Source organism: Columba livia, chromosome 7, assembly GCF_036013475.1.
Source record: "Columba livia isolate bColLiv1 breed racing homer chromosome 7, bColLiv1.pat.W.v2, whole genome shotgun sequence".
NCBI classification, from domain to species: domain Eukaryota; kingdom Metazoa; phylum Chordata; class Aves; order Columbiformes; family Columbidae; genus Columba; species Columba livia.
Genome location: NC_088608.1, coordinates 38,389,195 through 38,415,154, shown reverse-complemented (window position 1 = coordinate 38,415,154; position 25,960 = coordinate 38,389,195). Strand labels below are relative to the sequence as shown.

General features: G+C 41.4%; 1 protein-coding gene across 11 annotated transcripts in view; it reads right to left on the bottom strand.

The window, feature by feature from the left end:
- Positions 1-25,960, bottom strand: part of PIKFYVE (phosphoinositide kinase, FYVE-type zinc finger containing) — a 63,319-nt gene that overhangs the window by 11,191 nt on the left and 26,168 nt on the right. For 7 of the 11 annotated variants that reach the window (XM_065069895.1, XM_065069894.1, XM_065069902.1 and 4 more), the window contains 21 exons: positions 20,676-20,738; positions 18,613-18,742; positions 18,093-18,273; positions 16,700-16,774; positions 15,941-16,048; positions 14,709-14,849; positions 14,338-14,464; positions 12,026-13,212; positions 10,590-10,690; positions 9,354-9,425; positions 7,604-7,775; positions 6,063-6,241; positions 5,418-5,531; positions 4,421-4,529; positions 4,154-4,308; positions 3,551-3,641; positions 2,669-2,729; positions 1,967-2,110; positions 1,692-1,812; positions 1,180-1,308; positions 489-584 (listed from right to left, as the gene is read on the bottom strand). In XM_065069895.1, coding sequence (XP_064925967.1) covers positions 489-584; positions 1,180-1,308; positions 1,692-1,812; positions 1,967-2,110; positions 2,669-2,729; positions 3,551-3,641; positions 4,154-4,308; positions 4,421-4,529; positions 5,418-5,531; positions 6,063-6,241; positions 7,604-7,775; positions 9,354-9,425; positions 10,590-10,690; positions 12,026-13,212; positions 14,338-14,464; positions 14,709-14,849; positions 15,941-16,048; positions 16,700-16,774; positions 18,093-18,273; positions 18,613-18,742; positions 20,676-20,738 — 3,556 coding nt within the window. The remainder of the gene's footprint in view (positions 1-488; positions 585-1,179; positions 1,309-1,691; positions 1,813-1,966; positions 2,111-2,668; positions 2,730-3,550; positions 3,642-4,153; positions 4,309-4,420; positions 4,530-5,417; positions 5,532-6,062; positions 6,242-7,603; positions 7,776-9,353; positions 9,426-10,589; positions 10,691-12,025; positions 13,213-14,337; positions 14,465-14,708; positions 14,850-15,940; positions 16,049-16,699; positions 16,775-18,092; positions 18,274-18,612; positions 18,743-20,675; positions 20,739-25,960) is intronic. The other 4 variants (XM_065069901.1, XM_065069903.1, XM_065069905.1 and 1 more) reach the window with 2 other exon arrangements.

Below are 25,960 nucleotides of genomic sequence, written 5' to 3'. Positions count from 1 at the left end.
TCTCTCCTACTTTTTTAACAGTCTGCTGTTTCGTGAGACACAAACCCCAAAATTTACTGCACCAGTTGGTTTGGTGAGCTGAGTTGTCTCAAGAGCTGCCCCATCTGAAGGCAGGCAAGGTACAGACTGCAGTATGAATAGTTAACTGTTGTTACCCAGCTCAGCTGAACTTCCTCCAGGCTGGAAAGCTGAGCAAAGTTCTGTTGCAGTTCTTTCTCTAATATCACATTACAGGGAACACTACACAATTTTTGTGTGCTACAGTTCAGCAAGAAAAGCCCAAAATCCAGTTGCAAGTAGGAAAAATCTACATTCCATATCTCAGTAGTAAAAGAAGAGAACTAGAGCTCTGGCAGAAACTCTCAACATAGCTAAGTGAAGAAATTCTGTCATGCTTGCTCCCTACCACTAGGATTTATATATTCCTTGCACGGAAAAGCTGCAAAAGTAAAAAATGTGTCAGATGAACAGCAAAATCACACCAGTACCTGAGAGCAAAAGCTATGATGGAGCTTGGTTCTTTCTCACAGACTGCAATAGGCACACGTTCATGCTCATACATTAGGTAGTGCTTATCTGGCTCGCTAAATGAAAACAACACAAAGGAGACTGTTAGTAGATCGTAAAAGTTTGTGGAAAGTTAAGGTTAAGTGTTCGTCAAAACCCAGATCTCATCACTGCACTCCCAGCCACAAGCTGTAAGTCTCAGCATGGAACCAAAGCTCCCCAGATCAGCTTCTCCCAACAAACACATTCATAGCTATGTGGTTAAATCTAAATGGCAACACGTTAGCACAATTAGCACTTCAAGCAAGCTCCTTATAACAGAAGACCAGCTCCAAGTTAGAATGTATTTCTGTTTAGCAGCCGCTGTTTCTAATGGCACCAAAACCTGCCTGAGGTTATTTTGACTGTCCTGCAGCATAGCCTGCAGAGTGAAGTTTGGGGACAAACCTGGATTCTTTTCTGAACAGGCAGTTTAGCACAGAAAATTCCCAAAAGCCTCCTGGGTTTCTCTAAGATTGATTTTGTTTTACTCTCTGGAGGGTCCAGTTATTTAATTTCACCTCATTCGCCCATGGCCTCCACTACTGCCCCAGGGGTAGGATTAAGAAGCTAAAGTCAGGCTGCCAAACGTTAGGCTCATGTCAAACAAGAAACACTACAAAGCACGCAGACCAAGTAGCTGAATGACTTTCCAGTCTGCCCATTTTCACATGAGAGGGGGGCTTGAGGGCACATGCAGTAGCCATTGAACCTGACCTACACCCAAACAATGCCAATTTGAGTCCAACCCTTGGGAGAGGTCTGGAAGCAAAAACAAGAGGCAAGCATGTAGCTTTAGTGAGTCTTTGCTACAGAAGGATATTTCTGCTCCCTCCCTGCAGCAATGAAGTTAGAAGGCACTGTTTTCCCCCTCCCCACCACCCCTTTTCCTCCGACAGGAGTTCTGAGGAGGAGAAACTGATAACGTATATGCACAAGGGTGCATTAATAAGACAAGCAGGTAACCCACAAACACTTAGAAAGGACACAGAAAACCTTGCCTTGAGAAAGTTCTATAGCTTACTCAGAGGCAAACCCAAGTGATGACTTTAATTACATACTGAGCAGAGTAAGCATGCAGGGTTCTGTTTGCAATTTAATCAGGCTGCTAGTTTTGCACATCATATATACTATGCTGTACTTACAAGGGAAATGGAATGGGGTTATAGTTGTTTCCAGGTAAAAAGTTAGCCAAAATAGCTTTCATAGTAGACTTCTCCTTCACTTGGCTGTCTGTAGATCCCAGTGAGTGTCCATCAAACACATCTGGAACAGAGGTACGTTAAGTCTGCATCACAATACCAAACTTCAAATTGTAAATTCAGAAGGCAGGCTGCAGACCACAGTTACCAGATTTGCCATTTCCTAAACGGATCTCAAACACTTGACACAGAGAAGCAAGAATACAAGACCACAATACCTTCTGAGCTGCTTGTTGTATCCTGTTCAGACAGAGTGTTGGCACCAGTCATATGCTCCGATAGCACCTCTGGAGGGGTGGGCAGCTGAAGATGGGTGGAGCCTGTGGAGCTCTGACTTGATAAAGCAGTCAGGAAACGATCCTCTGAGAGTACAAGGACAGAAGAAAGAATTTTACATGGCTGGCAGAAGCAGTACCGCTTGCTCGCAGGCTAAGCTGTCACCAGCATCTACTTTCAAGAAGTTTTTACTTCAAAAGCAGGTAAGGCCACCCAGAGCAAAGGAATGGGTGGGCTGGTCGCTGTAGCACACAGAAGCTCCAGAAGATGCATACATTTATATCCACTACCTTCGGTTCCCACAAACTGCTGATATGCCTCTCAGCACCCATAACCACTTCACAGAAGAGACGAGGGTCATTTCCTAAATTCCATATATTTATTCAGTTATTTAGAAAGCCTCTGAAAATTTTTAAACTCAAGTTCAAAGGAAAACCCTTGCTGGCCAGTGTAGTATCATTAGTAATTCAGCTTCATATTAGAGGCAGACTTGGCTTTTTGTAATGGTAAGCAGGGTTCACTCTTTCTCAAAATTGTCAAATTTGACAAACGCTCTCGTGTTATGTCAGGTAAAGGGTTACAACAATCTTCTTTTGGCAGCCTAAGGAAAATAACCAGATAAATAAATAAACACACAAACAGACCTTTCTCTCCATTTTGCAGTGCTGGAGACGCAGTGCGTGGGGAAGCATCCATGTTGCTGATCTAGGCAGAAAAACAAAATACCAATGTTGATGTCAAGCTCTTTCTGGCTGTACGCCTTCCTCTGTGGAACACTTGCAAAAGCAGATGTACCGCAAGAGAGCACTCCCACCCCCTGCACTGTCACTGCATCTGTCACCACAGGGAAAAGACAAGGCAAGAGCCATTCAACTTCACAAGATGCGTATGACTGCTATCATCTCTGTATGCTGCTTTGAAGAGTACACCCTTCCTCTATATAAACCTACTTGTTGCTAGATCAAGGTTAAGTGCGTTCTAGCACATGACAAATGTGTGTTAAGTGGAAAGGACACATACGTACGCAGTAGAGCAAATCCAGCAGTTCAATAATTATTTATACATCTCCAAAGACAAATCCCACAGGATACATCACAGAACAGAGATGAACCTGCAGATTCGCTATTAGTCCTTCCTGTGTTGTTTGCTCTGCACCTCCTGATACTTTTTGCCTTTTCTTTTTCACAAGGGATAAACCTGATGGGCAACAGCCTGAGGCCTAACAAGGTGACCTCCTTCCTATCTAGGCATACACCTGACAATGAGCACAGCACTCTGCTGGTGATATTCAGATTAACACTACATCAACGCCACAGACAACAATCAAAGCCTATTCATGCTTTGTTTTCTTCTGCTCTTGGTTCACATCTTTAGGAAAAGATACACAAAAAAGATACACATACTAACACACAATTCCAGCTTTTACAGCTGAAAACTACATGATGCAGTAAAATTGAAGCTAGTCTTAAGACTACTGTGTTGCCCCAGAAAAAAAGTTCAAGTAGCTTCTAGCCTGCTACTCATACCTTGCTTTCTTCACCTTGCCTCAGTCTCCCAGGGCTAGGTGGTACTGATGGTCTTTTTCTCCCTTTCTCTTGTTGGAAGAGATCCTGTAATCTTAAAAAAGAAAAAAAAAACACATACAAAAAGAGAAAAATGAATCAAAATATGTTACAGCTATTAGCTGTGAAAGGCACAAGTTATGAAGTTTCTCCATACTAGAAGAGAGCCAAGCATGCCTTCACAAGTCTTGACAGATGATTGCTAGTATGTGTCAAAGCTATTTTTCAAATGGCCAAAAGCAGAACATTTTCTTTACCTCAGAGATAATTTTACCCTATTAATTGTGTTCCCATCCTTCCCTCTTCCCCTTTCTTCCGCCTTTATTCAAATAACACTTTCTTCTCTCAGATGTAAGTTGTCCTCTGCAACATAATACTTTTATTATCTGGCCTCAAAATTATTTTCTGCTTCAATCAACCAGCTCTGTGGTCTTAACCAGTAGAGGACAAGTCATCATAAAACACTATATATAGCAACTGCACTACAGGAAGTACAGAAGAACTTCTTCCCTTCTGTAATCAACACAATATCAGTGTTGCTCATGATCCCAACATGTGTCCTCTTACCTATTATTCCATGCTTGTAGCATCTCACAAAGTCCTTGTTTTTTAGCTATCAGAGACTCAAAAACAGATTGCAGCTGTTGAGGAGTGTCTAACGATGATGAAAGCAGCCTCGCTTGGATTTTCTCAGTCCAGTTTAGAAACTCTCCCTCTTCCATCTGCCAAAAGAAAAACTGTCAGTGTTCTGTGACCAGAGGTGACACCAGATCCAAGTGGCTTCTCCACACACTTTGCAGCCTACAGCCTGCTGATGCAGAAACAGTCCATTACCTCCTTTTGGGCAAACAGGTCTTCCATCTTCTCTTCTCTTGTTTTGCTGAAAGTATCCGTTTTCAGAGAAGCAAGGCGATCATCAACAGCAAGATACACTTGTGACACCCTATCGATAGGGGTGCAAAGAGTTAAGCTGTGACTACTTGGAACACCTTCAACATTCTTTAATAAAAGTCTGAATGTGTTAAGGTTAGCATTTAAGAATATAAAAGATGACACATGACAGTCTTCTAACATAGGTTGTCCCACTGAATACAAGAAGACTACAAGACGACACTGGACTGACTGCTGCTGCCATATTCAACAGTTAACAAAGGCAATGTCTCCAACACACTACAGAGTTTAGTTGCCACATGACCAATATAATGAAAACATTCAGAAAATACATTTGAGCAATGCTTTTGCACTTTTTCTGGGCTGAAGACAGGATTTAAACTTGATCAGATCTTTCAAAAAGGAATGTTAGGGTAAGGGTACATAGTGTTAGCTGCAGCTTTCAGATTAAGCCTTCTAGGACCACCTTCCCTGTTCCACTTTTAATATTAGCAGGAGGAATTAGGAATACTTCAGTTGTGCTTGAGAAGGCATTTAGTAAGAAAAGGTGACACTTCAGACACCAGCTGACAGTCAACCTTTCAGTGGCTATTGGCAACATAATTCAGAAACATGCCACATCACTCAACTATCAGTGCAACGTTCAGAGATGGAAAAGAAAAGAATCTTAGTTTCTACTGGCTGTGTTTAAGCTGAATTATTACCAGATGAGAAGGTGAGTCATTAGTATAGACAGAGGCGGCAAAGGTAATAAAGAAGATTCCTGTATCACCCTCCCTTAGAAGCATATGCACATATAAATGAGTTTAAAACCATTACTTTTGTATTAGAAATGAATATTTAGCAAGTCTTATCTATACTACCAAAACCAGTTTTGTGTTCTGCTAGTACAAGTCCACACTGCAAATAAGCTGAGGAAGGCATTAAAAACAAAGCTTACTTTTGAGAGAAATCCTTGAGATCCTGCAAAATAGTAACCTTTGATGGAGCCTGCCGTTTAATGTAGATCTTGGGGAGTGGGACACACACTTCAAGCAGCCGGATTGGAGAGTAGCTGAGAAGGCAATACAACAGTTATTAACAAAACTCACCCCCACAGTACTAGTTCTACACCATATTGCGGTTTGTGCCCCTTATATGAAAAGGGGCACTGTCAATGTGTCCAGGGCTTTAGTTATTTTACTAGCAATAACACCCTTACTAGCAATAACACATTTATCTCCTAGCAATAACACCCTTTACTAGCAATAACACATTTATCTCCAAGGCAAAGAGGAAAACCACAGATGACATTGCAAAAATAAAATTATGGAAGTTTGAGATTAGACAGGGAAAAGTGTTCTCCTTCTGTATCACGAACTGGAACCACCCATTCTTGGGAACACTGCCCGCCCCATCCAGGACAGTGACAGCACCCACAATGCGCCCCGTAAGCCAGTACGCAACCCTGCACTTGCGGTTTTCATGCAGATATGCTACCCCATGCTATACTCGAAGTGAAGGACAGGCCTGATGAATCCTTACTGGAGCTCTATGCTTCACACAGTACTAGAGAGAGAAGGAAGTTTTCAGCAGTGGACCTCACCTGAAAGATGCCACCATCTGGTTATAGGAGAAATACTGGTGATAGTCATGGTGAATGGAGTGACCACAAGGCTCCGCATTGGCCCTTCGAGTGTACTGGTGCCCATAGAATCTCAGCTCAAGGTACTTTGCAAAAGACATAGACCAAGAATCATTGGAAAGAGGAACAACTGGTGTCACCTGAAAAAATGGAAAACCAAGTGTCTTAATTTCATCCTTCAACCAAGATTAAGGTTAGGCTAACCTAGACAGCAATCTAGTATTTCTAGTACCAGAAGAGCCCATGACCCTGAAACACACTCAACAATAAACACAGCATTTCTGCACAGCTAAGGCCAACACATAGTTACAATAAATTGGATAAATAACTGCTAATTGATGATGACAAGTGATAAACTGGGGAGGTACAAACATAACCTTGATGTATCTGGGATGCCATTTCTCTGCATAAAGATGATTTCCAAGCAACCCACTGAGCAGCAGTGGTTTCATCATATACTCTTTCCCTGGCGATTCTTCAGCTACAAATACCTTGGTATTGCTCTACAGTATATTTCAACTTCAGCAGCGCTTACAAGCTTAGAGTAGCCACTGCTTCATACATACATAATAGCCACAAAGACATTAGTGTTTACAGGAGCACATGGAAATAAAAGGTTATAGAACAGGTGTATACACAGCAGCTTGGGGCTTGCCTTCAGCAATTACATTAATTTTCTCCAGGTATCTTTACATCCAACACCCATGTTTAAGGCAGCATACGTAGGTGAAATGAGTCATCCACATGGGTAATTGAGATGTTTTGCATGTCAGGCACTGTATGAATCTCTTTTAATTAAGTGTTGTTCTTGTCTCTTTAAAGGCTCTTAAATTTTACAATGTTTAGCTCGAGATGAGTATCCAGTTAGTAATGTTTTCTTAGCTAAATTATAGAACAAGTTCCAGATAATATACAGTGTTACTATCTCGTGTTTTTCAAAGCAATTTATCATTCCTCTAATGACTGATTTTACCTACTTTCTAATGAATACTACGGGAAGTCTAGACATCATGCTGACGCAATGCAGACCGTCCAGTCCACAGCAGATCAAAGAACACCAGGTGGCTTTAGCCAGTTACTAAGCCAGTAGGTCTCAGTGTCTGCCCTTCCCCATACACACATTCTTTTGATGCTCGTACTGATTCACTGCAGGGCAGGGACCACACTCTTCACCTTTAAGAGGGCAACTCCATTCTTCCCGTTGGTCAGAAAGCAGTTTCCAGCAATATTTCAGCTCCACTTAAACCTACCCTCTCAGAGCAAGGTTGGACACTTCCCAACAGTACGACTTAACCCAAGAAGTTTCACCTTCAACAGCCCCAATTTTACAAGAGGAATTTGTAGGTAAGTGAGAACATCTGTATCAGTTACAGGTTTTGTGCTAGTTTAGCCACAGCTCCAAAGATAAACACTTTCTCAAAAAAACTGCCTTTCCATACAAGGCCAGTCACAGTGGGAATACTAAAGGGGAACAACAATGATTCATAAGTCCATATCCTTACCTGTTTGCACAGTCTACACCAGGAGTAAGTGAGAATGGTGTGCTGGTACCCAGGGACTGGGGAGTCCAGCTCCTTTAACACAATCTGCACGCAGCCTTGCCCATGAACAAAGCGGCGGATGTGGTGCACCATCGGTGTTTCACAGAACATGCTGGGGCATTGGTAGGAGGGCCTTACAGAGAGAAACAATAACACATGTGAGTGATCATGTGCTAAGCACTGCTGAAGAACCAACTCAACATATCACGGTACTATTTATCTTTACTGTACAAGTTTCCTAAGCCTTTAGCGAAGGCTGTTTCTAGTGAGCGAACTGTATTATACTCATTTAGAAGCAGCGTGTAGGGAAGTTCCCTTGCCAGCAATGGCTGTATAAGTCCCAAAAGCAGCGATGGGATACTGGTTGCTTTCATAATCTTTTTACAATGAATCACTTTCTACCAACATATTCCATACAGTCCACAAAATATGGATCAGGCATCTGAAAGCCCCTGGCATCAAATTAGAAGACCACTTTGCCAGTGTACCAGAGCAAAGGCTACTGAGCACAAAGATGTGCCAAAGAGCCTTCAAAATGGTAACATTTCAGCTCCTGAAGGAAGAGGTGAGCAAAATGGTGCCATATAACACCTTTAAACAGAAAAAAACATGACCTTTCTTTGGATGGGTTTAAGTCAGAGACTGACAGTAAAAAAATAAAAGCTGAATCGTTTTGGTATCAAAGTGAAATAGGGAATTCTTCACAAATTGAAAGGGCCTAAAAAAGCCCAGACCCTACTTACTTAATGAAAAAAAAACAACACCCTACTGAAACCATAGAGATTGAGAAGCATTCACTGTAGCACACACTACCTAGTCAGCAGAGAGAAACAAGAAAAGTGGACAGTTAAGCTCCTCCTCGTTGATCAGCACAAGCAGAAATACTTGTTCTTCCAGAAAAGGTTGAACGTAAAGAGCATTTTGTTACTGCAAGTAGCCAATGGAGAGAACAGAGCAATCTTGTCCTTTGAGGAGACACAGGCTGCCTGTCCAGCTTCACAGCCTGCTAAGAATCTGTATGGGGTTCTGGCAGTGCTGGTTATCACTGAAATGTAACACCTTGAACCTTTCTCAGATTAAATAAATGACACAGTACTTTGTCAGGGCTAAAAGTGTTCTGGACCATTAAAATTAGCCACCTTGTAGATATGACAAAGTGTTACTCTGAGACCTTCAGATAACACTAAAGGAATAGGTATTTTTTCCAGAAATTGTATGAAAGTTCAAATAGGAACTTCAGAACATTAGATGAGTGCAGTTGCTCATCTGGAAAAAACCAGCAATTCGGAATACATGCTCAGACTCTTACCTAGGCCCTTAGAGCCCTAATTGCTATGAGAAAGTTCTAAATGAATATATTTGCCTTTATGAACATATGGCTTGTTTTGTAATCTCTTCCACTTCCTCATTAAGAGGGACATTAAGAGGGACAAGGCCAAAGTGGGAAAGCAGGGGATGCGTTTGCTTGTCAGAAGTGAGAATGGGTAAGTGGATTCTTAAATCCAGGTCCTGTTTCACTACAGCATGATAATAAAGTGAAAGGAGCAAAAGATGTAAGTGGTAAGCTTTACTAGGATACAACCAGCTCCGCATGCTATTCATCTAATTGCACAGAAGTCGAGTCTATGAAGACAGCAGCAAGTCAACTTCACAGAGCTATTGAAAGCTTTTGTTTTGTTTAGAATGAGATTTCTAATAAGTTCTTCCTCACCTGAAACAGTACCGCTCCAGAAAAATCCCTAGGGTCAGGTCATTTTTCCCATAGAACTCCATGGTCACAATCCTAAAGCAGACAAATAAAAGCTTTAGAAGGTGGATGCTGCCACTTGCAGCACTGGCCTTTAATGCACAGATCTGCACTCACTGCTGGCGTGTTTTCAGCCCTGGGTACCTTCAAAGGCTTTTTTTACCCCTTGACGACCTTTCCTAGATCCCTCCTGTCAAGTTACCTAATAATGGGATCAGAGTCTTACTAGAAGATCTTTAGACTTGACATTTAAAAGTCACGTACAATTCAACTGCACTTCTGAAGATCATGCTCAAGAATATCTAGGCACAAAAATCTAGACAGCTTGAAGCCTCAAACATATGAACAGTTACAAAAAGGGTACATATAGAAGATGAAAAAAGCCTTAGAAAAACCTTATTCTTCTACAAGATTTAATAGTAACTTTTCTCAGAACCTGATATGACCAAGCCACTTAAAATATGGAAGTATCAGTTTAAGCACCACAATTCAGGCATCTCTAATATCAATAGTTTACATCCTCTTATTGTTGCTGTTTAGTGAGCTTATTACCACTTTCTTTGGTTCATTCCTAAGCTTTTACAGGAACTTCAGAGCTTTCACTGCAAGAGAGCCATCTCTATATTTTCTCCTGAGCTAGCTGACGAAACACCAAGACCTCTCCTGTTTAGCAGAGCTAAAAGCATGTAATGTTGCACACAATTAATACATTAAAGCCCCCTAAGCTGGACATACAGTTAAAGCTCTTAATGCCCCTGACTATAATATAAGAAAGGTAACAATATAGTCAAATGCCACTCACAGATAATACAATCTAGAAGTATTCTGAGACTCTCTCAAGGCTTATTTTTGTGCTTGGACATCCTTCTGTGTTTCTATCACCAACTCTTCCCCACAAGACTGCATGCAGTGCCCTCCCCACACATACATTACTCTGCAGTGAAAGGATAAGCTCAAGCATTCACTTTTAGGCTGGGCTTTCTCATTCATGCTTGGGGATGACCCCAGCTGTGGGATCCTGCTCTGGATCTGCCTGACCAGGCAAGCCAAAATTCTTCTGGCAACAGTTCCTGTGACAGGATGGGTACAACCTACCCAGGAGTCCTCAAAGAAATACAATAGCACTATAAGGTGAGCGCTGATCTTGACTTAGGAAAAAGCACAGCAACGACACAAGCTAGAAAGGAGCAGTTTTCATACCAGGGGCTAACACAGGCACTTGGAGCATTGCTGGACTGAGCAGAAGAGCTACTGAAGAGAACACAGAGCCTCTGATGGTTTACTGGACTCAGGCAATCCACCTGGCAGAGAGAAAACAACCCATTTACTGGTTACAGACACCTCCTGATGACAAAACTCTATTCTAGTAGTTGTATTTAAAGAGAAATCTCTGCTTGCTCCTTTTGTACACATTAAGCTTGTATTATCTCTGAGCTTCAGGCAGACATGCGCCATGTATAATTGCTGTCATTTTTAGAACAGCATAACTAATATGCATAATGAAACCAATGCACTCACACGTATTTCTGCGGAAAGCAAGCTAAGAGGAACAGAAAACAACAAAAGCCCCAAGACAAATACCCAGAATCTCCAAAAGTTTAGGACACCATAGAGTTAAAACTCCACCAATATATGATACCTCAATTGGTCATTCCAACTTTCTTTCCTCTGTGAAGAGATTTTCCACAGTGCTGCTGGAATGGAGTCACTTCCCCTTCCACACCCTACAGAACTATGAGGTTACCAAACAATTTTTTTCGATCACTGAACAAATTTAAAGCAGCATCAATCAATCTGATCCAGAGCAAGGGCTAGTCTTACTGTTTGTAAGATTATGGCCCATGAAGCTATACAGATTTACATTTAAGCAACAATTAAAAAGCGACTTCTCATGAACTTGGAGGCTGATTGGCTCAGGGACTAAAAACGTCTGACTATTTCAAGAGATGAGTTCTGCTGCTCTTGTTCATAAATTCTTTCCAGAACAGCTTCCAGCTCAAGAAAATCCCAAGATCCTTTTCCTCAGATACAAGTTTGTTGCCTTCATGGCAGTTTCCCAAAACTTTAAATATTTTGATTACAAGCACATACTGCCTTGCTTTGAAATTTCAAAGATGATTCTACCCCTCCATTATGAGATTCTCACATTTCTTCAGATCACCCAAACTCTTGCAAACACACACTTTAATGTAATTACAGTCTAATGATGTTTCCATGACACTAAGCCCTCCGAAGATGAAAATGTTACACTTTTAGAAGTTACCATTAGAAGCATCAAGAAAGCGCAGCTTCAAAAACTTAAGTTTGCTCCCCCTTGATGTACTCACTTTCAGAAATCAGCCATGTACATGCTGATTCTGAGCTGACTTTGTGCATTTCTCAGAAAGTGGAGTCTCAAAACCCCTTCTCAGGGAAATTTTGCAGTCACTCTCTTGTTCTACTCTCTCATATCCACACAGTCCCTGGTTATATTGTCTTAAGTGCCAAGAGCACTGCAATCTAAACCACAGTTTTGAACCAGTAAAGAAACAACAACAAACAACTCTGGTTTGACATTTAATACAAGACACACCTTCTCTATTACCAGGAGAAACTGATGTAACCTTGGTTTCCAGCAGCATAGCTTTGAACCTTACCTTATGAGACCACGAGGATTCACTCTGAGCCAGTCCCTTCTCATCCTCTTCAGCTCTGCACCCAGTTTTTCCAGTAGGGACACCAGACACATCCTTACTTTGGGCAAAGGGATCTGTGATTTTCTGCAGTATCCGCCCTCCCCTGGCCCGATAGTCAGCCAGCATTCTGGCCAAGCTCTGGCTATCACCTACATGTTCTGCTATTCTAGTGTTAACCAACTCGTGAGAAGGTAAGATTTGGATAGCCTTGGCTTGGATACTCCCATTCATCCCTTGTAGTCCAGAGAGATCCCGCAATAATTGTCTCTTCCTTCTGCTCTCCAGCTCCTTGTATTCCTTATTGAGGAGAGGAGACCAATAAACTTGCTCGGGGAAGTATTCCCGGGCAGGGCACCTCATGCCTTTTTCAGTCAAAAGAAACGGTTCGCGGAACGTCATTACAGGAGAAATACAGAGAATGACATCTTTCAGCTCCTGCTTAAATGCTGCAGAGTAAGTCTTGAGACGATCTTCAGAAGAAGCCACCTCTTCTGTAACATATAAACCAGTATCATCCTGGAGAGGGTCTCTGAAGACTCTCATCTGGCTCTTGGGCTCCTGCAGATCATCTGCCTGCTGAAGAGGCTCCAGTGGCTGGCTATCCAGAGTGCCCAAGTGCTGGTCCATGCCATGGAGAGGCAGCAGGGATGTTTCAGGTATGGCAGCAGGTACAGAGTTGAACACTGGAAATGGTGACTCTGCTTTGTGGTGCTCCTGCTGTTTTGAGGACGCCATTTCCAGCTGACTGTTTTCTTGGTCGCCTCTCTCAAACAAACCTCCTTGTTCCAGCAAGCTGACCTCGTCAGAGGGCACTGACTCACAGATCACAGGCAGCTTTTCAGAGGACAGTTCAATGTCTCTGACTGCTGTGCTGAAATCCTCACCATTGAAGAGGTTCTGTTCTTCATTTTCATCTCCTGGCTCCTCAATCAGGGAGTGAAAGGAGGCATTTTTGGTCAGAGTTGGAGGCATGGCAAACTCATCCATAAGGAAAGAGATTTCCAGCTGGGAATGATAAGCCACACAAACCATGAAGATCAGGATCTCCTTCACACGAGCCAGCTCGTACTCTGCAGCACCACACAACTTGATCGTGCAACCCAGGTGCTGGGGACACCCTTCAAAAAACATCAGGGTTTTTGTCTGATCTAGAAGACAAAAAAAAAACCCCAAACACAGAAGTCAGAATGACAATTATAGTTAACCTGCTCCTGCATATCTCATGCTGAAGAGACTAAGAGCAAGTAACATTGGTAGCACAATTCAGGTGCAGAAATTCACATTGCTGTACAGAAATAACTTATTTTTGCAAGTAAAACAAGCGTTTTCTATAAAAACTTTCCAGTTTTGTAAAAAAAAGGCATCATAAAGTCCAAATGAAGGCCACACAAAACACATTGGTCTAAACAGCATATTCTAAGATCACTGTGGACTCTGCAGCAGTGAAGCCAAAGAACCACTGTCTTCCCAGGCACATTTGCTCACTCTTACAAGTCAAAAGCCTACAAGATTTTGAGTGAAATTTAAAGGCTGGAAAGGGGCACAGTGAAGTGGAAGAGATGTAAAGATTGCATTTCCACAGAGATTTGCATCAACAGCATTTATGTGTGCCGGCACCATTGGCAACCTGCCAAGCAGCACTTCTTCCTTCACAGACTTCTACTGCCTAAAGGGGTTACAGGGGAAAAGGAACCCGATTTCTCAAAGGTGCACAATGACTGACAAGGGGCAGCATGCACAACTTGCAACAAGGCAAATTTTGACTGGATATGTTAAGGTTGGACCACATGCTCTTCTGAGGTCACTTCCAGTCTCTGCTGTTCTACGATTCTCTGTACCCACATGGAAAAATTCTTAATGAGAAGGACAGCTAAGCAATGGAACAGGTGCCCAGACAGGCTATGAAATCTCTGTTCTGCAATATTTTCAAGAGTTGGCTGACAACGCCCTGAGAAATCTGATCCTGCACTGATATTAGTCTTTTTTGCTTTGAACAGGAAGTTGGACCTGACAAACTCCAGAGTGGTGGGAAGAGAAAAAACAGTTAGGAAGGAAGAAGCCAGCCTAATTAAAATTTAGTGTGTCTTATCTTAGTAAGATCACGTGTTTTTGTCCACAGCCAGTTCACTGTAGTGCTAAGATGTAACAGAAGAAAGATGAGTAGGAAGGATAATAATTGATCACATAAGGTACCCAAAAGTTCAGGTCTAGTTGAGAAGAGCAAAGCATTTATCCTTTCACACACAAGCTCAGACGCATCAAGCTTTACTCACCATTGGGCAGCTGAAAAACTTGCATATAAAATTTATGACATGTTCCCAAACGTGGCTTGGTCAACAGTTGATCCATAGACATCACTAAGTCTCCCTGGGTCATCCGACTCACACGGTCTAACACTTGCTATAAATATGGAAAGAACAGTAAGAATGTGAAGTGCAAAGAGGAAAAAAGCCAGGAAACCTCTCGCTGAGACGTAAACTCTGGGTTATACCCAGTCACACAAACACACATCCATAATACGTACAAGAATTTGGTTAGAGGAGAAAAAACAGAAAACTTTTTGCTTTTTCTGGGGATTTGCTACAAGGAGAAATTACAGAGATCCATGACAAGACCCAGTCTGACTCCGACAGGAAGCACTCACCGGTTTGACATTGATGACCAGAGTGATACCATGTTCCAAGAGCATGTCCTGGGCAATTCGGGAGACAGTCTTCTCAACAAGGACCAAATTAGGCCTGACATCAACTATCCGCTGTACGTAATTCTTCAGGAACTCCCTTTCCTGTAGACAGGAAAAAAGTATGGCAGTTAACTGCTGCAAACCCATCTGAAAAAAAACACTTAATGCTTACCTTTTTTTTTTTTCTTTCATTTCTATGCTGACCTTTCCTATAAAACCTTTCCTATATGTTTGAAAAGTGCTAGAAGTAGAGCATCCTAAACATTCATGTCAGTGTCGCAAAAACAAAGCTTTTGCTAGAAGGTCCTATAGGACTTTAATGCAGATACACAAATATTTATGATCATGTGCTGAAGAACACACTGAAATAATCACAGAGATCAATATTTAGAAAGCACAGCAGATACATCTACCTCAATCAGATGAAGGACAGGTCCCAGTTTAAGCTTCTACTAGAAAACCAACTCACTAGGCAGAGAAGTTTTATTGCTAAAGCTTTCATACCTGTAATCCTGTCTATTAATCAAACAGAAGCATTCTCAAATACTTGCTAAGGAAAGAGTCAAATACAGAAACAAACGTTATGGGCCAAGCTCAGTAGGGCACCTTGTTACAAGTGTCCTGGCAAACACCTAAAGACTGACTCTCAGACAAGAACACAGTGTCAAAGAAAAGTCCTATCCATTCCAGTGTTTTCATACTTTAGGCACCTCCCTGCTTACAGGGCAGGGCACATGTTCCCAAGTGACATTTGGTAGTTTGTCACTTCATTAGGTTGGTGGTTGTTCCTTTTTTTTCAAGCCTGACAAGAAATGGGTGCAACCTAATCCTTACCTACACCAACTTTTCTAATGTTTCTTCATGCACCTAAACCATATCTAGCACTGACCTTCTGAACTCTATGTTCCTTATACAATGTATCATTAAAAACAAAAAGCGTTTCCTAAAACGTTGCATTTAATTGTGAGGATCAGAAGATCACTCTCAATACACATAACAAAACCCCTCAGAAGTTTTTTAGCTAGCTGCTAGAAGAGGAAATTTTTCTCTTTCCTATGCAATCCCACTCACTCAACTCCAGCTCACACAATAAAAAACAAAACAACACCAAAACCAGATGTGCCCAGATCATCATTTTGTTTGAATCACGAGACCTCAGGCAATTTTAACCAAGAACAAAGGCATGTTCTCACCTGAAGTACTATAGGGTCTATGCAGGTAAACTTTGTTTCTTCTCTATAGAGGTACTCAATTGAGCACTTCAGCAAAAGAATTTTGGGATTTTTTAAGCAGGAGTTCATCTAAGAAAGACACAAAATAGTTAAAGCGAAAATACAAACACCTGCACGGGAAAAAGTAGACAAGGAAAAAAAGACAGACTTCTCATGATTGATTTTTTCCTCCCCAAAAAAAGTCTCCATTGTCGCCCCCGCAGACACATCCACACGTTCTTCCTCCTTACAAAAAAGTTACACCCAGTTGTTGGAATTTTACAGCTACTGTCCAGTACGTGCAACACTAGAGGTTTCTACAGTGACCCCCAAAAAACCTGAAGTCTTGATACACCTCAGAGCCTCCACCCAGGTCACTTCTGCCTTGACCTCCTGCCTTATTTAAAGTCATGCTTTACTATATTGTCATAAGGCAGAACTACAAATGCCTATTTTGGGTTAAAACTTGAGGCAACTACTAGATGCCTTCCAGGGTCAGTGGATGTTTTTTTATGCATGTATGAGGAAAGCTTCCCACCCAGAATCTCCGGGCTAAAAGAAAACAGCTTGGAAAAAAAAAAATGCTTTAAAAGTCATTCTTGTTTAGGGTCTCAAACTAGATAAAGCTGTGAAACCTCCTCAGTAGTGAGACAAACTTCAAACCCCAAAAAGCAAGTCACAGCACACTTGTTTCCTCAGAATGCATTACAACCAGCAGTTGATTAATCAAGCCTGCATTACCTTTTTGTGCGCAACATTCTTAGTGCAAACAAATCCATTCACCACCATGGAGTCAAATTTCTTTCCACCAGGGATCTGATAATGCAAATAACATTTTTAGAACTGTCATGCAGTCCCATACCTTCTAATGCAGTCACAATAATACATAGAATACCTATTGTAGCTGATGTGTGAGTTTCAGCTACATCCTCAACTATCAGATGAAAGATCAGATACAGTCATGCTGGATACAACTCTTTAAAGTCTGGTGAACTAAGGACAACATGAAAACAAGTACTAAGTTCCTGGATCTCTATGTCCCTCCCAACAGATGCATATTTGTTAAACTGGGAACACTTTGGAATATAATAAGGGAACCCAACTTCTATAGGCCGTGGAAAGCATATACTTTTTCACATGCTAATTCCACTAACAACACACGAATTGTACAGAAAGAAAAAAAAAAAAAAAAAGAAAAAAGAAAACCAAGTAAACCTCTGCTTACTATTTGAACACAAATACTTGACTGGTGTGCCTACAGTCACAACCAATCACAAGAGTGATAAACATCATGAAAGAGGTCTCAGAATAAGTTGTTTTTCAGAGGACGTTTCTGTTATCAATATGTGAAAACAACAGCTTTCACCAAAGCTTCACAAGAGCTTTCAGTCCTGAACATCTGTTCTTTGAACTGGAGTTTCAGGAGACACAGCCACAACTGATGCTGTCTGAAGAGATGCCACCGGCATCATAAGGCTCTCATATTTTACATGTTTTCCAAACAAAAGCGGCCTCCCAAGGTAAATTTTGCCAAAGAGAAATAAGACCAAGCCTTTGATCCTCAGTCACAGCAGCTCCTTGGATGTTCTTGTCACATCGGCCTCCCAGAAGAAACTCTGTATGCCACAACTCCAGGTTTACAGTTCAACAATGTCAACACTGGGGCATCCAGCAGAACCGGATGCACCATCCCATAACAATTAAGTTTTCCTCTTGAAGAAAGTTGTTGTACTTGGCGTAGGAGGAGCTCAGTCCTCCACAATGGATAGTTACAGGGCAATAGATTGCTACAGAGTCCTGCAAGCTACTTATCCAGTATTCAGCACATTTCCAGTCCAAGCAGAAACCAAAAAAGGAAGCAAGTCATTACAGAAGAGGTGTTGCTCTTCGTTACCTTCTGCAGCCTACAGCCTGGAAGAAGAGGTCACCTCCAGGGCATTAAAGCACCTTTCACAGCATGCAACGTCCCTTCTGTGTAACGTTTTCTAGAACCCCATCTTAACCAAAGGCCATGTTGGCCAATTACACCACTGGACATGCCGGGGGCAGTGGGAAGGGGCTCTTTTCTTTGAAGAAGGGGTGCTGCCAGCAGCTGCACCCTTTTGTTTCCCTACATGCACTGTTTGGAACTTACTTTTTTGATGTGGACAAACTGGCGGATATCCATGTCATCATCTCTGTTCTTGACATCAGGCCGTACAGTTTGAACTACCTGGCACACCACAGGCACAATAATGTCCCTCCAGGACAGTGACAGGGACTCGTTGTATAGAAGTTGCTGAAGCAGTGCCATCATGTGGTTGTGATTAGCAGATCTGTAAGAGGAGAAACAAAGAGATTCGTTATGAGAAGAATACAGAGCAGCAATTTGATGTCATATTTCAGAAGTAATTTTTTTAACATCTATACCACAGAATTCCTCTGAAAGAACAGCTGCCTAGAACCTTCTACAGTAAACTCTGGTCCTGTACTTCAGTATAGAAAAAAATCACAGCAAAAAAACCCAATCAAAATATACTGTCAAAATGCTGCTTTCTTAATGCAAATTGAGGAAGCAGACACTAAAACAAGTGCCACTGAAAGCTGGTGGAATATTGGGGCCTCAGGAAATGTTACTCGGGATTTGAAAATCCCTTTTTCTACATGTTGCTTACAGCAGCCTTTCCATGGCTTGCTTCTCCCCATTCTCTTCTCTCAGCAGCTCCAGATTGCTGTGGTGCCAGCCTAGAGGCGTGAAAAAGAGTTCTTTGGACTTCTCCTCCACCCTCCTGTTGAATAATGACTCTGCAAGAGATGAACAAACCTTGTTAGTATAAGGTCACAGTTGAACATCTGTGCCTTTCTGAAAGGCTACTTTGAAAAGGAAATAATATACTAATACGTAAGTCTAAGCTTCTTGAAATGAGTTTGTGCTAGACGTCATGCTAACATGATGCAGCAAACGCTATTGAGTGTAACAGTAATGAGTGTACAAAGGAAAACGAAAAGTGAGCTATTAAAATTCTTGTACCACCAGTACAGAGCAAAGGGTTCTCTTCTTGAATTGTTACCAAGTTCATTAAGACAAGGAAAAAATCTTAAACCTCAGTTTTGCCTGTAAATAGGCAGCAGATTCCAAATATAATGTATATTCATAATACACAATCATAATGGCTTTTAGACTTAGGACACTGGTCAAAGGCACTAATGTGATCCACAAGAAGATGCTGATTTGAAGACATCTGTGTATAAGTGCCATTTAAAAAATCAAGTTGTTTCATTCAAGCTGCAGCACAAGTATCAAAAATATCTTGGTAAAGGCCTTGTTAAAGAAATGCTATGCTACCAATTCATATGTCAGATTTCTGAACCTTTATGTGACCTGCAGCCCTGATCCCACACACGGCCCCTCTTTGCTGCCAGAAGGCTGGTTCATCTCACCTATGTCTCAGTATTTAATACTACAGAATTCTCAAGGAACTTCTGTCAAGAAAGTGGCACAAACTTTACAAAATATCTCAGCATATCTTCTCACCTTCATCCACCGAACCATCATATACACAGGTATATGAACTATACCCATTTCTGGTTTTGGAAGCACAAAGCATGTTTCAACAGTGTAAAACAGTCCTCACTGGGAGGGGGCCCACCACTTTCAATCACTGTATTGTCCAGTAACCCCTTAGAACTGTTCTGTGTTTTCCAGCGCCAAGAGGAGAGGTTATTTTGGCACAGTTTCTGTGCTTTGAAAGAGTTATTAGGTTATTTCCCACACAGGTATTATGATATTATAGAGGGAAGTTATAAACTTCCCCATTCTAAATAATGGCTGACTATATTATAAGTAATTTATGCTAGTAGCATATACCTTTTCATCAGCAAGTATGTAAGCTTCAAACTCCTCAGAGTGCCTGACACAACTGCAAAATCCTTATACAATAGTAATCTGAGCAGGACTACTGAAAAAAACTCTTTGAAAACAACAATTACACTCCTCTAGACTCTCCCTATCCAAAATTAGCTGTGTAGAAGATTAGCAGAAGTTACATCGGTTTTCCCCCTTTCCTTTCTCCTGCAAAAGCTCAGTTAAAAACTAAGCAAAGACGCTATTTTTCTGGCTGCATAGACATTGGGGTTTCCCCCTTATTTCATCTTCTTATGAGATCACCAAAATCAACATCATTAACTAGGAAAATTTAAAAAAAAGCAAGCCCCAAAGGACACCTGCCCATGATACTGGAAGGCACATGGGTTTTAAAACTCACAACTGCATCTAATTGCCTTTCATTTCAGAAGCAGTAGCGGTAGGGGTGGTGGTGGTGGCAGGAAACCCAGAAAGATTTAAGAGATGAAGCTTTAAACTGCTCTGTGGAAGCAGTGCAATTAATCACATCACATGTTGATTTGCTTGCACAGAAAGTTAAAATTGGTGTCTGTTACATACGTTTGTAGGTAGGGAAGTTTTGAACAGACTTGCCACTTACACTTATTAAAAAAAAAAAAGTAAAAACTTGAGTACTTTTGAAAGAAGCAATTTGAGAATTCAAACAAACTAAAGCTTCAAAGTTCATTCAAAAAAAAATTACAGTATAGTCTATATATAAGTTTTGCCACTAAATAAGTTCAGATTTACTGTCAAGTAAATATTTCTAAAGGGTCAATGCCCTGCTAAAGGAGTATTGAGTTTTCACCATTATACTAAAACCCCACAACAGCAACATCTGAAGTTTCTCCTTACCTTTAATAAAGGCATCACTTATGGAGAACATCTGCTGCCCTCCGTTTTCAGGATTCAAGTACTCTGAAAGAAGAGAGAAGAGGGAGATAGGCGGAGACAAAGCAATGACAGGTTACACTGGTGCGCCTGTATAATTACAATGTGCACGCCCACACCAGAAGCAGCAGCATTACTCATCTCAGTGTTCAGTCACCAATTTAGCAACAGCTTGGTGAGTGGTCAAGACAAGAATATCCTCTCATTCTTGTTCTATCAAAAACTTCTAAGACTGCAAGAAAATAGTGCCTACTACTGCGAAGAAACAAAACAAACTAGACACGAGCAACAACTAGACACGAGCAAAGAATGAACCAGGAATTAAGAGTGTGCTCTTCCAATTGAACCACACTGCACTTTCCTAAGTCTGAATTCAAATGTGTTAAGCTGTGAGTGAACACCATGAGAACATCCAGACAGGGAACAGCCTCCTCACTTTGCTCTGAAAATGCAGCTTCAGAAGCCATTTTGCTCTCACACTCCAACAAAATATCTCAGATCAAGGGAGACCATCCATAAGATTTATTTTACACAGTGAAGGAACAGAGGACAGCCTGCCTTTCAAGAGCTGGAAGTCTAAAGTCTCAGCCAGCCTGAAGTGTTATAAGGAATCCATGGAGACAGAGGCAGACTCCCAGCAACAAAGGAAAGCAAGAGCTGTATTTCACTTTACATGTCAGAAACAGGATGCAGCTCCATCAACTACACTTGTTCAGCTTGCCAGAGCTTGATCTTCAATGCAGGCTGGCTGCCTACCTACAAAAAGCTTCTTTTCTCCTGAGACTATTAGCTTGTTGTGCCTTCAGTTGGTTCCTTGCTTCTACAAAAAGTGATTGTAGAGTGGGAAGACAAGAGCATTAGCCCAATTGTTTATACAGCGTGATTATCTGAAGTCCAAAGCCAAGCCTTCATCACCTTCCCTGAGAATGGTCCAGACCTACCGCCACAAAGGGAACGCAAAGCCAGGCAGCTTCAGACATCAACAGAAAGCAACGGAATGTTGACAGGACACAAGCAATCACAAGTCTGAACAGCAGCACTCAAGAGACACCTTACATGCCACCAGTTTAAAAGTCTGAGCTTGTCTGCAGATGCCGAGTTCGCAAACACATACTCAAAAGATGACTGATATACCAAAGAGGGGTTGCAAACATCCCTGCAGCTTGATGGTTATTTTCAGATTCCTTTAATCTCTTGCTTAGATGAAGAGTTTAGCATTACAAGCAACCTACTGCCTGACAAATGCTGGCTCACCCTCAGCATTCACTCACCCACAGACTACGTAGAGAAAGTTCTGTCATGCTGTACCTACACATGAGCACGTCTACTGGCACCTCCATCCCTCTCCACTTTGTGACGGCTCAGAGCACCAGCTCTTACTGCAAACACACTCATACCCCTGCCTGGCACAGCCAGGGCAGGAGTTAATTCCAGCTGAAACCTAACCTTAGTTAGGCTCTGGACAAAGACGCAGGTTACACCTCCAAATTAGGAACGCTTCTCTCCAATACAGCTTGACCTCCTATAACTTTGTTTCCAGTTGTGCCCCAGAGGAAGTTCCTGACAAGGTAAAAAACCTCAACTGGACAGATAGCACACTCAGAGGTGTGAGTCTGAGATGGTGAGAGCGGCTAAAACACATATCTCTTACCTCACATCTTCCCTCTATGCATCACACTCCACAGAAGTGGGGAGAGAGGAGGTTCCTGTAGCATATTTTGTAGCCTTGTCTGCAAGCAGTTAAGTATCAAGGGACTATCTTACAAGGTCCCTGAACAGCTTCACTAAAACAAAACAACAACAGAAAGAACCAAAAAAACCCACCCCAGAACATACAAATTCCTAGGTTGGATATTCAAGGGCATTATTGGAAGCAAATATGAAAATGCCCAAATAAATTTGCAGGTCTCCAACAGAAACCAGCAGGTATGGATTTTATACGGCTTACAGATTGCCCTGATTAAACACCAAAATAGACTGGCCAGCAACCACAGCTTTTCCCCTAGATACACAAAAGAGGATGCATGCATCCACAGATACACACTGAAAACTGAAGAGCACCTTTGCAAAAGAAGGTGCATCAAAAGGGCCCCTGGCAGCAGCATGCTAAGCCTTGGCAAGCACTGGTGATAAGGAACTGTGTCGTGGTTACTCAGATTCTCTTCTCTTTCCCCCTCCTAACTAGACACAGGCACCAAAAACTACCCAAAATACCTGCTGCCAGGATCAAGGATACTGGGCTGCAAGGGCATTTAGAAAATAAATTTTCCCAGATTGACAACAGTATCTCTTTAAAAATAGTAACTAGAGCCCACATTTAAAATAAGTCATTTAATCTCATCCTCCCATCTAAATGCAGAAAGAAATCTTATTTTGTTTCCCATTCTGATACACACTATACCACTGTCTTTAGGCAAACAATACTACAAATGAATCACTGTTCTCACTTGTGAGATATTACAAGCCAGCTAACTGGAAGTCACCAGAATTTCATGGCAACACAGCAGGCATTAGTCAGCCTGTAACACTGCAAGAAATCTTGCTGTTAGACTCAGACTATATACAAACCACTCTGCTCTAAAACACAGCTGGTACCTCGGAGGCCATTGCCTCAAAGCAGCTGACCTCTGTGACTGGTGGAAATTGAATCTCTCTTAATCATTTCAAGAAACCCACTAACCACTTGGACTCAAGTTGACCTGCACTTCTAGCACTGATGTTTTGTCCTGTCAGTCCCTCCCCCAATGACTATAATTTACTCAGTTGTGAGGAAATAGAGTTTCTAGCCTCAAAAGGTGGGTGTGATCTTCAGTTTTACTTCATTATTTCACAGAAAAATAAGTCACTGTCATCCAGTCTAAGGACAAAAGACAATTCCAAAGAAATCAAGCCAAATACATGTGCCTATCACGGTCATATGGAAGTCACTGACCCCTGACAGCAGCAAACACCTCATGTTGCTGATTGACTACAGTGCTCTGCTCTTAAAATAACCATGTCCCATTTTTACACCGAAGCTGATCTAGTCTTGACTGTCTAATCGTTGTGATACTCCATAACCTCCTGGATGACATCTTTTGTTTAACATAGCCAGAATAAATCAGGAACACAAGGTCTTTACACTCTGACTTTAATATTTCTAGAACAAAGTTTTTAAAGTCACCATTTCACTGCTCTAGGCACTGCAGTATCACCATAGGGTTTTGTCCTAATTTTTGAAGGCCTTTAATAACATACATCTACAAAATTTCGGTCTCCCTATTGCCAAGAAGTGTTTCTGGCTATCCAAGATGTTGTCATTAATTTTAACTTGTTGCTCCCTAGTTATGTCTTTCCTCTAGAAATTCTCATGCCAAAAATTAAAAAAAAAAAAAAAAAGATATGTACAGTAAGACCCCTTTATTTGCAGAGGATACAGATTTATTTTTTTTAAACTGTAGGATAATCCCTACCACTCCACAGTGCATTTTAGTGACTCACACCTCCAGTCTATCCCAGATTTGGGCATATTACTGATACTTCCCCCTCAAGGGAAATCCATTCTCTTAAAAGGAATTGTTCCCAGTTTTCTACTATGAATTACACTCCTACAGAATAACCTGGTTAAGAATCCACGCATTTCAGGAACAGATAACAAAAATCAGTCAGCAGAGATTCATCAAAGGTAGCAGAGTGCCGCCAACATAAATAATTCAAAGGCAAAAGCCTGTCTCCTTTCAGTCCCCTCACCACTTGCCTTTTCCGCTGATCTTCTTCGAGCTCTCTGTCACCAAAATCTTTCTCATAAGAACTTCAGTTCTGGCTATAAAAAGCCTTGATTTGGCCAAAAGTTTCCGAGAGAGGCAGACTCTCTTACGTTCCCCCTTCATCATGTACCGCGTTTTGTATAAGGAGATAAAGACTAAGATATGTTTGAAACCAGGACTATCACTCTACAAGTCCTTTAACACACATTGATAAACATAAACCTGCTACAGCTGTAAATTCATATGATAATACAGCACACCTGGGCCTGTTTCAAGCTCATTTAATCCAGCAGTAGTGCTGACAACCTGTTCATACTGTTGAGTCATTTGACATCAACTCAAATTTCAAACCTGCTCTGCTCCTCTCTTTGGGGAAAAAAAAAATAAGCAGTTTGACTTTCTTCTTCTAGACAAATTTTTAGCAAATAAAAGGTGACTACAATAGGCACTGATATATATACCCGCTCTAATTTGCCTCACTCTCGCTCCCATTTCTAATATCAAAAGTCAGCTGTGACCAGTTCTCCTGCCCTACTCTCTTCAATGACCATTTCAGAAAATTCAATCTGTAAGCAAGCACAAAAAATCTTGCGTTCTGATCCACAACAACAGAAGAGATCCATTAGACTTTAGAGAATAATGAAATCATTAGAAAAAGTCTACATTATTTAACAATGGAACATCTTTTAAGATTGGATATACCAAAGGGGTGGGGTGAAAATATTTAAGAATAAGAAACTCCTCAGAAGCAGCAAAGATAGAAGTCTACAAAGCTGATGTAACCTTAGGTAAGGAAGCAGAGCAAAGGCATCAATTGCTACCCAGCATGTAAAGCAACTAGAATATACTAGACCCAAGCCAGTGGCAAGCCCTGGTTTCAGTCAGCCCTTGACCAGTTTAGAAAATGCAACTGTCAACAGGCAGGCACATTATTTTTCCTATAAGAATTGTGCTTATAGTTAGAGTATTCCAATTTAATATTTATTTAGGAGAAGAAAAAACTTCCAAAAGAAGTCTTCAACACTGAGCATTTTATTTCTTCCTACTTTGCTTAAGTGGATGTTTGCTTTTGAACAAATGGTACATGTATGGACTAAGTTAGGCTTTATTGCACATCAGTAAGATTCTTCTGTCAAATGTAAGCTTATTAAGGTACAATTAGAAGTCAGCACAGAGCTCTTCCAAGTTAATTTTGTTCACTTGTTGTTTGGGTTTTTCTTTCTTGCTTGCTTTTCCAGTTTAATCTCAGACTGTAGAGACACATATCAAACTGGTTTATGCACAGACTATTTTTCCACCCCAGTTAGCCAGAAACTGTATCTGTGGATCTGCCCTATTTATTATGTATGGGCCAGACACTTTGCTTCAACTGCAAAGAGAAAGTCACAGGGGAAGTTACACACTCTGCAGAGAAGGTGTTTTGACAGGTCTACTGAGCCTCCTCAGAGGTGAGCACATCAAAACTGCAAGTGAGTGCCAGCTAAATATCATATTTTCCCCTCT